We start from the raw sequence: 14,768 nt of genomic DNA, 5'->3' as shown, positions 1-14,768 counted from the left end.
AGCATTTAGGAATCACTTCCCACGCTGTGGCATGCGGTGCTAAATTTGAGCGGTACCAACAAAAAAAAAAAAAAAAAGGGAGCGATGCAACTACTTTCACCGATGCCTAGTTCTTAAAAAAATATTTTTCACTGTGGCATGCAGGGCAAATGCGTGCATGCGGTGCATGTAGGAAGTCGAGACGGCCTGCAACTTTATTGGCGTGGCCCGCAACCCGATTAAATGTGTCCTTTTTTATTGATTGTGGGGACAGCCAAGATAGAATGGAGTGATGCTCTACACTGTAGGTATAAAATGAAGCAAAGCATCACTCTGAGGTGGAGATCGTACACAGTTCCAAGCATCACTCACGTTGTGGAAGGCCTCAGTAAACGCAATAACTGCGTCTTCATCCTCCTCGCTGCAGTACGGCGGCAAAGAGAGGAAAAAGCGTTGAGCCACAGCCATGGAGGAGTGCAAGAAAATGCAGGAGGAGCCAAGGCGAATGGCAGCAATGACGGCAAGAATATTGGAAATATTTTGGTTTGAAACCCGAACTTTGAGCACCCCATCCCCGGAACGAACAACTCTAAGGCGACCCGGAGGAGATGCAAGTATCCCTTGAATAGCATTCTGCATGATATGAATGCCTGCTACTCTGCTTCCTGCTTGGGCTCGCAAGAGCAGTGCCATCAGCTGGAACGTGTTCACGTTATCGTTCCCGGCCAACCAGCTCATCCCTCGTGCGCAATCTAATATATGCCAACTTAAGAAGAGATAGACGTATCCTGATCAAGACTCTTGATGAATTAAGCAATTAGCTCAGCCTTCCACGGCATTGTGGAAAATATAGAAACAGATTCCAGTTTGAACTAAGGTACCGTTTAGTTGGCAAAATTTTTGGCGAAATGCCACTGTAGCATTTTCGTTGTTATTTGGCAATTAGTGTCCAATCATAGTCTAGTTAGGCTTAAAAGATTGGTCTCGTGAATTTCGTCTAAACCGTGTAATTAGTTTTATTTTTTATTTATATTTAATGCTTCATGCATGCGTCCAAAGATTCGATGTGACGGGGAATCTTGAAAATTTTGGCATTTTGGAGTGGAACCAAACAGGGCCTAAACTTGTCATTGGGCCAAGAAAAGCCCACGAGGCCTGTTATCCAAGGATTAGGGTCCTTGGATAAGTATTAAGAGACCGAGACTACAAGCATGTTGAACTAAATTATTGTTGGTTTATTTATATTCTTGCATGTGTTGCTCATCTCGTCACAACAGTACTGTAACTTGCAGCTTCATTGCCAAGTCATTATTGATCCCCACCAACGTAAGCATAAACTAATCCACCATTGCTGCTCCGTCACTCCACTGCAGTGACCGAGACCGCCATTGCTGCCTGTCCAAGTCCAAGCCATCACTGTCGGCACTGCGCTGCTGCCGAGGACAATAATGCAAGCATGCATGGAGCCTACCAAGAAGGCCCGCTGCATGCAGTGGTGTACGGTGTTGTGGTCCGAGGAGACCCCGGGGTGTTTGGTTCCTCCGATCCTCTCACATCGGATATCTGGCTAATTAAACATAGGCTAATTACACGTAGGCTAATTACAAAACAAGCCTAATTTGGGAGACGAATCTATTAAGTTTAATTAGTCTATGATTTGATAATATTGTGCTACCGTAAACATATGCTAATGATAGATTAATTATACTTAATAGATTCGTCTCGCGAATTAGTCGTGGCTTCTATAATTAGTTTTATAATTAACTTACGTTTAATCCTTCTAATAAATATACGAACAGCTGATGTAACGCTCCCTAAACTGTAGTGCCTGTAACCAAACAGCCCCTTGACCCGCGCGGCAGCTGAGCCAAGTCGTTAGCCTGGCCCCACGCCCCACTCACCGGCAGAGCAGAGTGCGTGGTACAGCTGAAGCCACTGAGAGATGGTCCATATGCTGCGTCGGTGACATGTCCAAGAAGATGCCTGTGTCTGCGTCAATGACTTGGGCCTCGTTCACTTTAAAAAAAAATGAACCTGATGAATAGTATCATTTTCGTCTTATTTAGTAAATATTGTTCCAATCGTGGACCAACTAGGCTCAAAAGATTCATCTCGTGATTTCCAACTAAATTGTGTAATTAGTTTTTTTTTACCTACATTTAATACTCCATGCAAGCGGCTAAAAATTGATGTGATGGAGAGAGTGAAAAAATTTGGAATTTGGATGGCATCTAAACAAGGCCTTGTTAGGGAAGACTCCAACGAGTTAGTGTTGCCGAATAAATTCTCCACTTCTGCAGTGTCCTGTTGTCCATTATTGGAGGTTTGCTTTGGTGGCGCCAATAAGGGTGTGTTTAGCTGGGGAGATGAAAATTTTTAAATGTCATATCGAATGTGTCGTAAGGATGTCGGGAGGGGTTTTTGGATATTAATAAAAAAATAAATTACAGAACCCAACAGGAAACTGCGAGACGAATCTAATGATACTAATTAATCGGTCATTAGCACATGTGGGTTACTGTAGCACTTAAGGCTTTTCATGGACTAATTAGGCTTAAAAGATTCGTCTCGCGATTTCGCCGAGAACTGTGTAATTAGTTTTTTTTTCATCTACATTTAGTACTCCATACATGTATCCAAACATGCTCTTTTACTGTAGGATGAAAAAAAAAATTGGAAACTAAACTGGACCTAAGTGGAGGAAGGAATAGAGAGGATGCTTCAGTAGGAACGAGGGACTGCTCTTTGCGTTCTCAGCCGGCTCCTCTCTTTCTGCGTCCTTCCAATTTGAATTGGTACGCTATTTGTTTGGGTCAGTTCAGTGGCTTCAGATCTGTTCATCTTTCCTCTCTACTTTCATGACTGATTTAGTGAGCTGCACCGTTTTTGTTGGATCTAGCTGGTTCAAGAAATCCTGTTCGGAGTGGAAGTTCACATTAACACCTTCCGTAGCACTGTGGTCAGTGTGCCGGCTCTGTCCTGTCCAAGGTATGGTCTGGGTCTTGTTTAGATTGCAAGTTTTTTGACTCTCATTCTATCACATTAAATCTTTGGACACATACATGGAGTATTAAATATAGATAAAAAAAATAACTAATTACACAGTTTGATTGTAAATTACGAGACGAATCTTTTGAGCCTAGTTAGGCCATGATTGGACAATAATTGTCAAATACAAACGAAAGTGCTACAGTACCAAATACTGATTCTTAACCTCAATCTAAACAAGGCTTTGGCTATGAAAACCTTCTCATTGCCTTCACTTACTAAGGCCTTGTTTAGTTGGCGAATTTTTTGGCGAAATGGTACTGTAGCACTTTCGTTATTATTTGATAATTAGTGTCCAATCATAATCTAATTAGGCTTAAAAGATTCGTCTCGTGAATTTCGTCTAAACGGTGTAATTAGTTTTATTTTTTATTTATATTTAATGCTTCATGCATACGTCCAAAGATTCAATGTGACGGGGAATCTTGAAAAATTTTGTAAAATTTTGGGAACTAAACACTACCTAATAAGATGTTCTGGCGCCTTCTTTTTGTTGTCATAGCGCTTTCCTGGTAATGCAGAGAGAGAGAGAGCTGAAGCTTGATTCGGGGCAGTGTAACCATTTCTGTTGGATAGCAAAACAATTTGCATTGAGATCTATTTATGCAGCACTCTGATCACTGCCTTACCGACTGTGCAGTGTTCAGTTACCTCTTAAAATTCTTATTTAGTGTTTAATTCTTCTTGTTAATAAATTACATGCTAACATGTTCTTGTCATAGGTGTTGATCAACCAAGCAGCCATTTAACCTGCTAAGCTGTTCTACTTGTCCCCACCCTTTGCAGGAGCTGCCGTGTGATCTGTTGGTTTTCGTTCACTTCTGGTGATCGAGTGATGGTCCTCAGTGATCGAGTGAAGCTCCTTCCCTCACTTTCTTGAAGATCTTAAAAGTACTCACGGGTTGTGATCTGAACAAACTGCTCCTGCAAAGATGATTACTACGGGTTCTTATTATCAGACTCTTTTCCTTCTTGGTTAAGATTGAAAGGATTCTCTTTACTTATGCAAAGTTGTGCTGAAGAAAGGCACTGTCCACTGAACGGGGAAATATTGGTGAACCTGTAGATAATAATCTACATAAATATTTTCTGCAAGATTTCATTTCCTGCTTCAGAAATTATGCAAATGAGAGGAGGAACGGAAAGCATGATTGAGTAGCCACTGCTGTTTTGGCTTTCAGTGTTTCACTTTCTGACACCTCCCCTGGTTCTCTGCATCCTTTTCAGTTTGGTAAACAAAACATAAATCAGTTGGCCCATAAAGGTTTCAGACTTCTTCCTATCGTTCTCTCAGTTCATTCCTTTTTTTCTCTCAGACAAAAAGTCGCATAGACACATACTGGTTTACATCCGGATCACTCTGCTGTCAGTTCCTCTAGCTCTCAGATGCACATGGAGTGTTAATTGCTGTGAAAAGCTCCAGGGGATAAGTTAATCAAGAAACAGTTATGATGTCATTCTTCATTTTCTCCTGAAACATGACATATTTGCACGTGATGATCACAAAGAGATTGCAGAAGTTTGATGCTTGACAGAGCACCAGTTTCTTTTGGACAACATCCAGTTGGGATCAGAAAAACATGCATCCTGTTACAACCAGTAGCTAACCATATGCAGGTATATCTTTCCCAGTTCCAATATCTCGGATTGACTAGTGGTGTTTACTCTGGAAAAATATATTAAGTCTATTGATTCAATCAAGCTTTCATTCTCTCTACTTTTTACAGTTGTCGTAGTGTGATCAACTGAGACCGAGAGTCCTCTGTTATCTATTCTATATATTGGTTTCTGAAGCTGTGGCCTTAAAATTTCATTGGGCTTACTAAGTGACGATCTTCAAGTAATGATGGGTTGATCATCTGAACAAACTGCTTCTGTGATTCTTATGATCAATCACTTTTCCCAATTGTCTACATTTTCCAAAGATGGGTTGATCATCTTCAAGTAATGACTACATTTTTCTAAGGTAAGAGCTGTAGGCGTGCTTCTGATATTATAAGCTTGCATCCATGATGTTATTGTTTTTGCTGATACATGTTTCCTTCTTTTTGTACAACTGTCGGTACTTATACGGACAAACTGCTTCTATGATTCTTGTTGCCAATCACTTCTAAGATGGCTTTTTCGTCTAAAAGGAAATAAAGTGCTTAGGCTTATAAAAGAAAAACAATAAGCCCATGAACTGGTATGGCACCAATCCAAACATAAACTATTACCCATGTTTTAGGTCTGCCGACAAGGTTTTGGTATTGCCAAATTGTAGTTTGACTCATGTTAGACTAAAAAGCTAACAGTTAGTCCACATCCCTTTACAGGCTATCTAATTCTTACTTTCACAAATGCTTCTTACAATCTTTATTTAGCACTCGTTCGCCGCTTCAGGTACCCGCATGGTTTCTATTTAGACTCCTTCAGCTAAATTAGTTTCCTTGCATAGCTGATTGAACTTTCCTTTTCTCCCATGAATATCTCTCCTTTCGCTGCATGTCAGCTTCTTAATCCCTCTCTTTCCTTGCATGAATGCCCATAAATATCTTTGAGTAGTTCATCCTATTTATTAGTTTCTTTGCATGACTTCTGAATTTCATTCCCTGCTAGTCAGGCTCACTATGAAAAAGGGTCTAAGCTAGTCAAGGTCAGGGCAAAAATAGATGACTTCGAAAAATACTTGAGGTTTTGTTGTGTGATGCTAACAAGCATGCCTATGGATGATTCAGAGTTTTTCTTTGAAAGTTTGGATTATTCAGAATTACCATTTCGGTACCTCACCATGCTTCTGTATTTTGCAAACATCAAAACTGATACAGTTGATGATTTTGATAGTAGTTGGTTGCAAAAGCTACTTCTTGACACCTGAACGCGTGATAGGTATTATGCACAAATTAGGAGATATATGTAGACATTTAGATTTTATTAGCTTAAAATATATATGCTGCAAAAGTGACCACAACAAGCCTTTCAAAGATCAAGTTTATTAACTTAACAAAAATTTAGATGGAAAATAAGTAGTTATATCTTTCTTCTCTACTACAAGAACAACTGTGTGCACCTTGTGCAATTTTAACCCACTTAACATTTGTGTTCATTAATTGGCAGCCCACAGCTCTACAAGTTTGGCCACTCTAGCTACAAAATAAGTCGCTTTGGGTGCATCTCATTGATTCATTCTGTCTAATTATGGCAACCATACTCAGCGGCGGATCCACAGGGGGGCTGGGGGGGCTCCAGCCCCCCCCCCCCTAATTTCTTGATTTCAATCCTAATCACTGTAGTAAAAGCTTGATTTCACCATTAAATCTTCATGCAAATCAACATCTCCATTGTTTTAGCCCCCCCTTATCCCGCATCGTGCATCCGCCACTGACCATACTTGATCCTATTGTTGGATCATGTGCTAAGAAGTTGCAAGATGCAATAACAGAGAAGGCTGTTATGATTCTAGGGGTAAAAGAAGAGCTCAGACAAATGCAGAGAACAATGAAACAAATACAATGCTTTCTCCATGATGCTGAGCAAAGAAGGACAGAAGAGTCAGCGGTTAACAACTGGCTTGGAGACCTGAAAGATGCAATGTATGAAGCCGATGATATAATTGACTTCGCTAGATTAGAAGGAAGCAAACTTCTAGCAGACCGTCCGTCATCATCTAAAAACTTAGCTTCATGTACAGGCTTCTCATTTCTATCTTGCATTTCTAATATTCAAAGACGTCATGCATGCCGTTCAAATAAAAATTTTCAATGTTGAACTTGAGAAGATTTCAAAGCTGGGTGAAAGATTTTTTATGCTGAAGAATATGCAACCTAAAGAAGAGAATTCAGTAGTGAGGCAGGTGAAAACTTGTGAGCTTGTGGAGCCTAACCTCGTGGGAAAGGAAACTTTTGTTGCTTGCACAAGATTGGTGGAACTGATTCTGGCACATAAAGAAAATAAGTCATACAAGATTGGCATTGTTGGAGCAGGAGGTGTTGGAAAAACAACTTTGGCCCAAACAGTATACAACCACCAAAAAATAAAAGGCACTTTTAGCATGCAAGCGTGGATTTGTGTTTCTAAAGAGTACTCTGAAGACAATTTTTTGAAAGAGGTGCTTCGAAATATTGGTGTAGACTATAAGCAAGACGAAACTGTTGGAGAACTTAGCAAAAAGCTTGCGACTGCAGTTCAAAATAGAAGTGTATTTATTGTGCTAGATGACATATGGAAACATGATGCATGGACTAATCTACTAAGAACTCCATTAAACACTTCATCTACAACAATAGTTCTTGTGACTACACGTAATGATATTGTGGCACGAGCAATTGGTGTGCAAGATGTTCATCGAGTAGAATTGATGTCTGATGACACCGGATGGGAGTTGCTGTGGAAAAGTATGAACATTAATGAAGAGACTGAAGTGGAAAACCTAAGGGGTCTGGGAATGAGATTATCCGTATGTGTGGTGGCCTTCCCCTTGCAATCAAGGTTACTGGTAGTGTTCTAGCAACCAAAGAGAAAACTGAGAACAAGTGGAGACAACTTATAAACAGAAGTGCTTGGTCCATGAGCAAAGTTCCCATTGAGCTAAGGGGGGCATTGTATTTGAGTTATGACGACCTTCCAGGGCATTTGAAGCAATGCTTTCTATTTTGTTCATTATATCCAGAAGACCATGACATGTTTCGTGAAGATCTTATAAGGTTTTGGGTTGCCGAAGGTTTTGTACAGGAGCAAGGAGAGCAACTTCTTGAGGATATAGCTGATGAATATTACAATGATTTGATATACAGAAATCTCCTTCATCCAAACCCTCTATATGTTAATTATTCTTTGTGTAAAATGCATGATCTTTTAAGGCAGCTTGGTCAACATTTGTCGCAGGGTGAATATTTTTGTGGACATCCACAATCATTGGAAGATAAAAATTTGTCCAAACTACGGCACATTTCAATTTTTACTGATAGTGAATCTATAACTCTCCCAATGGGAACAAAGACGATATTAGAGCCCGAACATTGCTCATTTGGACCAAGTCAACAAGAGTTGAAAATACAATATTAAAAAGACTTCCATGCATTCGAGTTTTAAATTTAACTGGTTCAATTATACAAAAAGTTCTGGATTCTATTGGGACTTTGATCCACCTTCGGTCACTTGATTTTGATAGGACTGACATATCTTATCTTCCCGAGTCAATTGGTTCTCTCACATACCTTCAAATACTGAACTTGCAGCGGTGTCCAAATTTGCACAGGCTTCCTTTGGCAATCTCCAAATTATGCAATTTAAGACGCCTGGGCCTTGATGGAACACCAATAAACCAGGTTCCAAAAGGGATATGTGAATTGAAGTCCCTCAATGATTTGGGAGGCTTTCCAATAGGTGGTAGCAATGTTAATAGTGACACAATGCAAGATGGATGGAACCTAGAAGAATTGGATCCCCTTTGGCAGTTGAGAAGGCTTGATATGATCAAACTGGAAAGAGCAGTTCGTCCTAGTAAAGATACACTGCTAGCAAACAAAACACATCTCAGAGAATTATTCCTACGTTGCACTGAACACACACATGAGCCATATTCTGAAGATGTTGTAATCAATATTGAGAAAACCTTGGATTTGCTAATCCCAGGGCACAACCTGGAGGATCTCTCTTTTGAGAATTTCTTTGGCCGGAGGTTTCCCACCTGGCTAGACACTGCTGCCCATTTGCAAATCATGTTTGCATCTTCCACCAATCATGTTTGCATCTTCCACCAATCGGTCAGCTCCCCAACTTGAAATATCTACAAATCAAGGGAGCCACTGCAGTCACCAAGATTGGACCCGAATTTGTTGGCTCTGTGGTGGGTAATCTCAGATCTACGGAGGCAGTAGCTTTCCCCAAGCTTGAAACATTGGTCATCTGGGATATGCCCAACTGGGAGGAGTGGTCCTTTGTTGTTGAAGAAGAACAAGAAGAAACAACAGCAGGTACGGAAGGGGGAGAGGATGAGGTTGCTGCAAATCAAAAGGAGGAAGCGCCGCCTCCAAGGACGCCTTCCACGGCATTGTGGAAAATATTGAAACAGATTCCAGTTTGAACTAAACTTGTCATTGGGCCTACAAAAGCCAACGAGGCCTGTTATCCACAAAACACTAGCAGGCTGAACCCATCTCGATAACAACGGTGGCCTGAAGGATTAGGGTCCTTGGATAAGTATTAAGAGACCGAGACTACAAGTATGTTGAACTAAATTATTGTTGGTTTATTTATATTCTTGCATGTGTTGCTCATCTCGTCACTACAGTACTGTAACTTGCAGCTTCATTGCCTAGTCATTATTGATCCCCACCAAAGTAAGCATAAACTAATCCACCATTGCTGCTCCGTCATCTCCACTGCAGTGACCGAGACCGCCATTGCTGCCTGTCCAAGTCCAAACCATCACTGTCGGCACTGCGCTGCTGCCGAGGACAATAATGCAAGCATGCGTGGAGCCTACCAAGAAGGCCCGCTGCATGCAGTGGTGTACGGTGTTGTGGTCCTAGGAGACCCGAGGGTGTTTGGTTCCTCCCATCCCGTGACATCGGATATTTAGACATTAATTTAGAATATTAAATATAGGCTAATTACAAAACAAGACTAATTTGCGAGGCTAATCTATTAAGCCTAATTAGTTTCTGATTTGATAACGTTGTGCTACAGTAAATATGTGCTAATAATAGATTAATTATGCTTAATAGATTCGTCTTACGAATTAATCGTGGCTTTCATAGTTAGTTTTATGATTAGCTCATGTTTACTCCTCGGTGGTACGCGAACACCCGAGTGACACCCGGCCCCTGACCCGCGCGGCACAGCTGAGCCAAGTCGTTCTGCTCAAATAAAAAATGCTGAGCCAAGTCGTTGGCCTGGCCCCACGCCCCACTCACCGGCAGAGCACAGTGCGTGGTACAGCTGAAGCCACTGAGAGATGGTCCATATGCTGCGTCAGTGACATCTCCAAGAAGATGCCCTAGATGGCAGTGAGATGGAAGGAAACCTGAAGCTGTACCAAACGCTTTTCGGATCTTAGATCCACGGTAGAGCTGCTCTACGGTGGGATTACGTAGATCCGTTAATTCGGAACTATTTTTTCAGAGCTGAAGCTCGGCCAAACAAGCCCTAAGCTTCATATGCAGTTCTATAAGTGAAGCTAAACCGCCTGAACATAGCTGGGTGAACCATTTGATAAAACAACTTCTCATGATGAAAAATATGAAATAACCATAATGCCTCTCTCTTTATTTTTTTCTTCTTATTTCTAGTTCTATATTTCCTCCTTCTTTGATTATTCCCGTACCATTCATTGACAACTACAGTCCCGTACCATTAGAGTAAGACTATTGTGCTATCTTCAAAATCACACAAAATTGTGCACCTTAAATCGCAAGCTACATATCATTACTAAAAATTTCCAACAATCTACAAAAATGAAATACCAAATGTGCACTATATCCTTTAATTTACCGCCAACCACACAGAAAATTAAGTACTAGTGCCCCTGTTTTATGTGTGAATCTATGAGCTACGTGAGGAATGTGTGGCCCGTGAATAAATTAAATATGAGTTATATACTAGTATATATATAAAAAAAATCGGATATGCAAGATTGGTTGTTTAGCGTGGGATGACGCAGTCAGGTATCATGCATCCTCCACAACGGAATTAACAGCACTATTCCTCCAACAGGTCCTATAATAATACGGCAGTGCTTGCACCCGGGCATCCGGATGGACGCCTGCGCCTACACTCCGTGTACCGCCCGACCCCACACAGCGTCTGCGCCCCCACCCGACCCCTCGCGCGCCCTCCAGCAACTGCAGCAGGCAGGTCACACATAGCAAATATGTGTAACACCTGATCTACTTTTGAAATATCCAGATACAACACTTGTAATGCAATATATGTTTGAAGACATATGAAACACTTAGAACATGTGTCTGAAACGCTTGCATAATTACCTGAAAACACTTGAAAACCATTGCAAACATATGGAACATCCATATAAAACCATATGTGCGAAATATATGCAACATCCAGATAAAAATACTTGCAACATACGTCTGGAAATAGATGAAACATTGAAAATAAACTCTTGCAACATACATGTACAACAATTGCAACATATACAATATCCACATCTACATTTGCAATATTCATACGAAATACTTGCAATATATCTTTGAAAGATCAGAAACATTTGAAACATACACTTTCAACATGCACTTTGAAGCGCAACATCTATAGTGCTGCTTGGACAAAATGGAGGCTCGTCGATGTGGAGTTCGACGCCGGCGCAGAGTTCGATGCCGCGGAGTGGTACGGGGATGCCAGCAAGCGGGCGGCTATGTGCGGCCTCGGGGAGCGGCTGCGCGGCTCTAGCAATAGGGCAGGCGGGTGCGGTCCCTTGCGGTGAGGCGCCCCCGCGATGAAGGCGGTGGTGGATAAGGCTGCAACGGCGTGAGGAGGAATGGGGAATCGAAGTTTCTTTAGATGGAGAAGCTGTCTAGACGAACGGACGCCCTGAGGAGAGCATTACCTATAATAATAGACTAGGCTAGCCCAGGCACTACATATATGAGATCTAGAAAATCCAGATCAACACCACGTCATTGGTGACGAACGGTAACCAACAAAAGCACAGGACCCACACATGGGCTGCACCAATTTCTAGCTGCAGTCGCGTGAGAACGAAGTAGAATTTGCTACTCTAAGGTCTCGGAAGACAAGAGCTAGTCCCATGTGTGTGTTTATATATAGATGCACACACACACACGCATGACCACCACGGCTCACACCAAACAAGTTCAAAGATATCACCAGTACCAGGAGCAGTTACAATTCTTTTCACCTTTCTTAAAAAAAAGTGAGCGTAGCTAGCATGGCAGCAGAAGAGCTTACGCTGCTTGGTTTGTGGGCGAGCCCGTTCGTGATCAGGGCGCGCATCGCCCTCAACCTGAAAGGCCTCACCTACGTTTACGCCGAGGATAGCATCTACAACAAGAGCGAGCTTCTCCTCAAGTCCAACCCCGTGCTCAAGAAGGTGCCGGTGCTCATCCACGACGGCAAGCCCGTCTGCGAGTCTCAAGTCATCGTGCAGTACATCGACGAGGCTTTCCCGGCCGCCGCCGGCGCTCCCATCCTTCCCTCTGCCCCTTACGACCGCGCGGTTGCTCGCTTCTGGGCCTCCTACGTCGAGGACAAGGTCTGTACTAGCAGTCATGGCCATGGCACCCTCATACGACACACAGATATGTGCTTCTAGCTCCACAGTAACTAACACCGACGCATACATGCTACATGACATACAGTGGTTCAGCACGTGGCTACCGGTTTTCAGTGGCAGGACGGCCGAGGAGAGGGTGGAGGCCGCGACGCAGGTCGTGGCGGTTCTCCAGACGCTGGAACAGGCGTTCAAGGAGTGCTCCAAGGGGAAGGCGTTCTTCGGAGGGGACACCGTGGGGCTCGTGGACGTCGTGCTTGGCGGCCACCTTGGGTGGCTGTACGCCACCGAGGCAATCTGCGGGGTAAAGGTCGTCGACGCTACCAAGACGCCGCTGCTGGTGGCGTGGGCAGAGCGGTTCTGCGCGCTGGACGCTGTGAAGGGGCTGATTCCGGACGTGGACAGGCTTGTGGAGTATAACAAGACCAGGCGTGCCGCCCTTGGCCTGCCGCTGCTGTTGCCGTACGCGGAGCTGCAGCAGTAACAATAATAAGCTAGCAAGCTTATTAGGCTGGCTCCAATCAAATTTATAATGGATAGAATAATCGTTGGATCGGGTTTCTTTACCGTTCCGGTGTTAAAGTTAAAATAAAGTGCTGGTACAGTGTTGCATATATACTCCATTTATTTTTTTAATGAACTAAGCGACTAAGGAGAAGGTCTGCCGATTATATTAACATAGAAGAAGACCTAGACTAGGCAAACGGCTTCAAGAATGAGCAAACTTTAGAAAAGAAAACAAAACAACAAAACAAACAAACCACATCAAAGACAAGCCCTATGACACTTAAAGAAGAGGGCAAACAAATCTCTGCCATAAGGTCCCAAAAACCAAGACCTTTTAGACCCATCAATGGCTTGAGAAGGTCCAGTGACAACAAATTCTTTAGGTGTTTTACAATTTCTTGCATTGCATTCTCATTGAACTTCCCATCCGTCCCAACAATGTCCTAATCTTTTTTTGCGTTGTGCAAGACGGGCATTTCGACGAAGCGATGATTTATCTCAGGACTTGCGTCGACATTTTGTTGTTGTGCCCGGTGGTGAAGGGGGATGTATATGGCATGCCGAGTCCACCTCCTCAATAGCTATGGTAGCGAGAGAAGACCTTGCATTTCTCGGTACTGGGGCACATCTGTTTTGACCTGGGATGCAGAATGTGTGGGGCTGCTCTAGATGGTGATGAGAAAGATGGGGTCCACAACTGTTAGTTGTGAGAACATTCAATCAACATTTGATGCATCCTCTACTAGAACAATATATCTTCAAAGGGAGTGGCGGCCTGTAGCGAAGTCTGCTCTATTATCTGAACGGTGGAGGTCTTCGAGGGCACTACGATGTCATGCTCCATGGTATTCTCACCAGTGATGTAATATGCACTCATCACACCTGTGTCCTCACACACCAGTGAGTCGACACGCATGCAAGCCTTAATAGGAGAAGTGTCGGGGACCAATACTGGGGTACCCGAAGAGGAGGAGCTAATGACCACCAACGTTGATTCATTCATTCCGTCAAGAACGCGACTACAACACCAACCGACCCCAGGTGCGTGGGCTCCGCCTCGCCCGACCCCAAGGTTGCGCGCTCCGCCTCGCCTGACCTCTGGGAGGGGGCTCTGTCTCGCCCGACCCCTGGGGCAGTCTCCGCCTCCCCCGACCTCTAGGTGCGAGCTCCGCCTCGCCCGGCCCCTAGGTACGCGGGCTCTGTCTTGCCCGATCTCTAGGGGCAGGCTCCGCCTCGTCCGACCCCCAGGACGATCTCCGCCACGCCCGACCTCGGGGTGTGAGCTCCGCCTCGCCCGGCCCCTAGGTACGTGGGCTCCGCCTCGCCCAATCTCTGGGGGCAGGCTCTATCTCGCCCGACCCCTGGGGCGGTCTCCACCTCGCCCGACCTCTAGGTGCGAGCTCCGCCTCGCCCGGCCTCCAGGTACGCGGGCTCCGTCTCGCCCGATCTCTGGGGGCAGGCTCTGCCTCGTCCGGCCCCCGGGACGGTCTCCGCCTCGCCTAACCCCCAGGTACGTGGGCTCCGCCTCGTCCGATCTCTGGGGGCAGGCTCCACCTCGCTCGACCCCTCGGATGCGGGCTCCGTCTCGCCCGATGAGGTCCCATACCGCCGCTAACCACTCCAGGTCAAAGCGTATGGGCCTGGGTCAAAACTCTGATGCCAAGGAAGCGGCCGACACACCCCGATGTAACCTATGGTCATGACGGGCCATACCTAGAGATTCACATCAGGAACAGCGCCGGGTGTACCGGTGCTGTTCTGCATAACCCCCGTATGAACACTGACAGACACGTCGGTTCACCACGACGTCTGTCGGGACGGAGTGGAGTGCCATGACCGGCAGACGACGCCTGCGCATGGCGCTAGTGACGGACAAGACCGCACCGTGGCGCCGTCCGTGTTGACATCTACAGTGTCGGCGGGACTCACATGAAGGGGAAGAAGGACCCGGTGATCCTGAAGGCCTTCGGCTCTCTCTCTCTCCCTCTCATTCTTCTCTTCCCCC

General features: G+C 44.4%; 1 protein-coding gene, 1 long non-coding RNA gene and 1 pseudogene across 3 annotated transcripts; all 3 read left to right on the top strand.

Moving 5' to 3' along the window:
• The first annotated feature begins 2,884 nt into the window (after nt 1–2,884).
• Nucleotides 2,885–5,220, top strand: LOC136484243 (uncharacterized). The gene is made up of 5 exons (XR_010765845.1): nt 2,885–2,967; nt 3,530–4,258; nt 4,344–4,644; nt 4,755–4,993; nt 5,143–5,220. It is a non-coding gene; the product is annotated as an uncharacterized lncRNA (long non-coding RNA).
• A 1,392-nt stretch (nt 5,221–6,612) lies between these two features.
• LOC136484242 (putative disease resistance RPP13-like protein 1) lies at nt 6,613–9,700 on the top strand (annotated as a pseudogene).
• Nucleotides 9,701–11,769: 2,069 nt separating this feature from the next.
• Nucleotides 11,770–12,870, top strand: LOC136482916 (probable glutathione S-transferase GSTU6). 2 transcript variants are annotated; one of them, XM_066480069.1, is made up of 2 exons: nt 11,770–12,238; nt 12,374–12,870. In XM_066480069.1, the coding sequence occupies exons 1-2, from the start codon at nt 11,915–11,917 to the stop codon at nt 12,674–12,676; spliced, it is 627 nt and encodes a 208-aa protein (XP_066336166.1). In that variant the 5' UTR covers nt 11,770–11,914; the 3' UTR covers nt 12,677–12,870. The 2 variants fall into 2 exon arrangements, with proteins under 2 accessions (XP_066336166.1, XP_066336165.1); XM_066480068.1 differs by having other exon boundaries at nt 11,776–12,238; nt 12,345–12,870.
• The last annotated feature ends 1,898 nt before the right edge of the window (nt 12,871–14,768 follow it).

This window comes from Miscanthus floridulus, chromosome 9 (assembly GCF_019320115.1).
Source record: "Miscanthus floridulus cultivar M001 chromosome 9, ASM1932011v1, whole genome shotgun sequence".
Taxonomy (NCBI): domain Eukaryota; kingdom Viridiplantae; phylum Streptophyta; class Magnoliopsida; order Poales; family Poaceae; genus Miscanthus; species Miscanthus floridulus.
The sequence above is the reverse complement of the archived record's forward strand: the minus strand, read 5'-3'. Positions and strand labels throughout refer to the sequence as shown.

What these genes read in the sequence shown, in the direction of transcription:
- LOC136482916 (XM_066480068.1), top strand. Translation starts at nt 11,915, where the DNA reads ATGGCAGCAGAAGAGCTTACGCTGCTTGGTTTGTGGGCGAGCCCGTTC. An exon ending in CCTCCTACGTCGAGGACAAG is followed by an intron (nt 12,239 to 12,344) that starts GTCTGTACTAGC and finishes CATGACATACAG; the next exon opens with TGGTTCAGCACGTGGCTACC.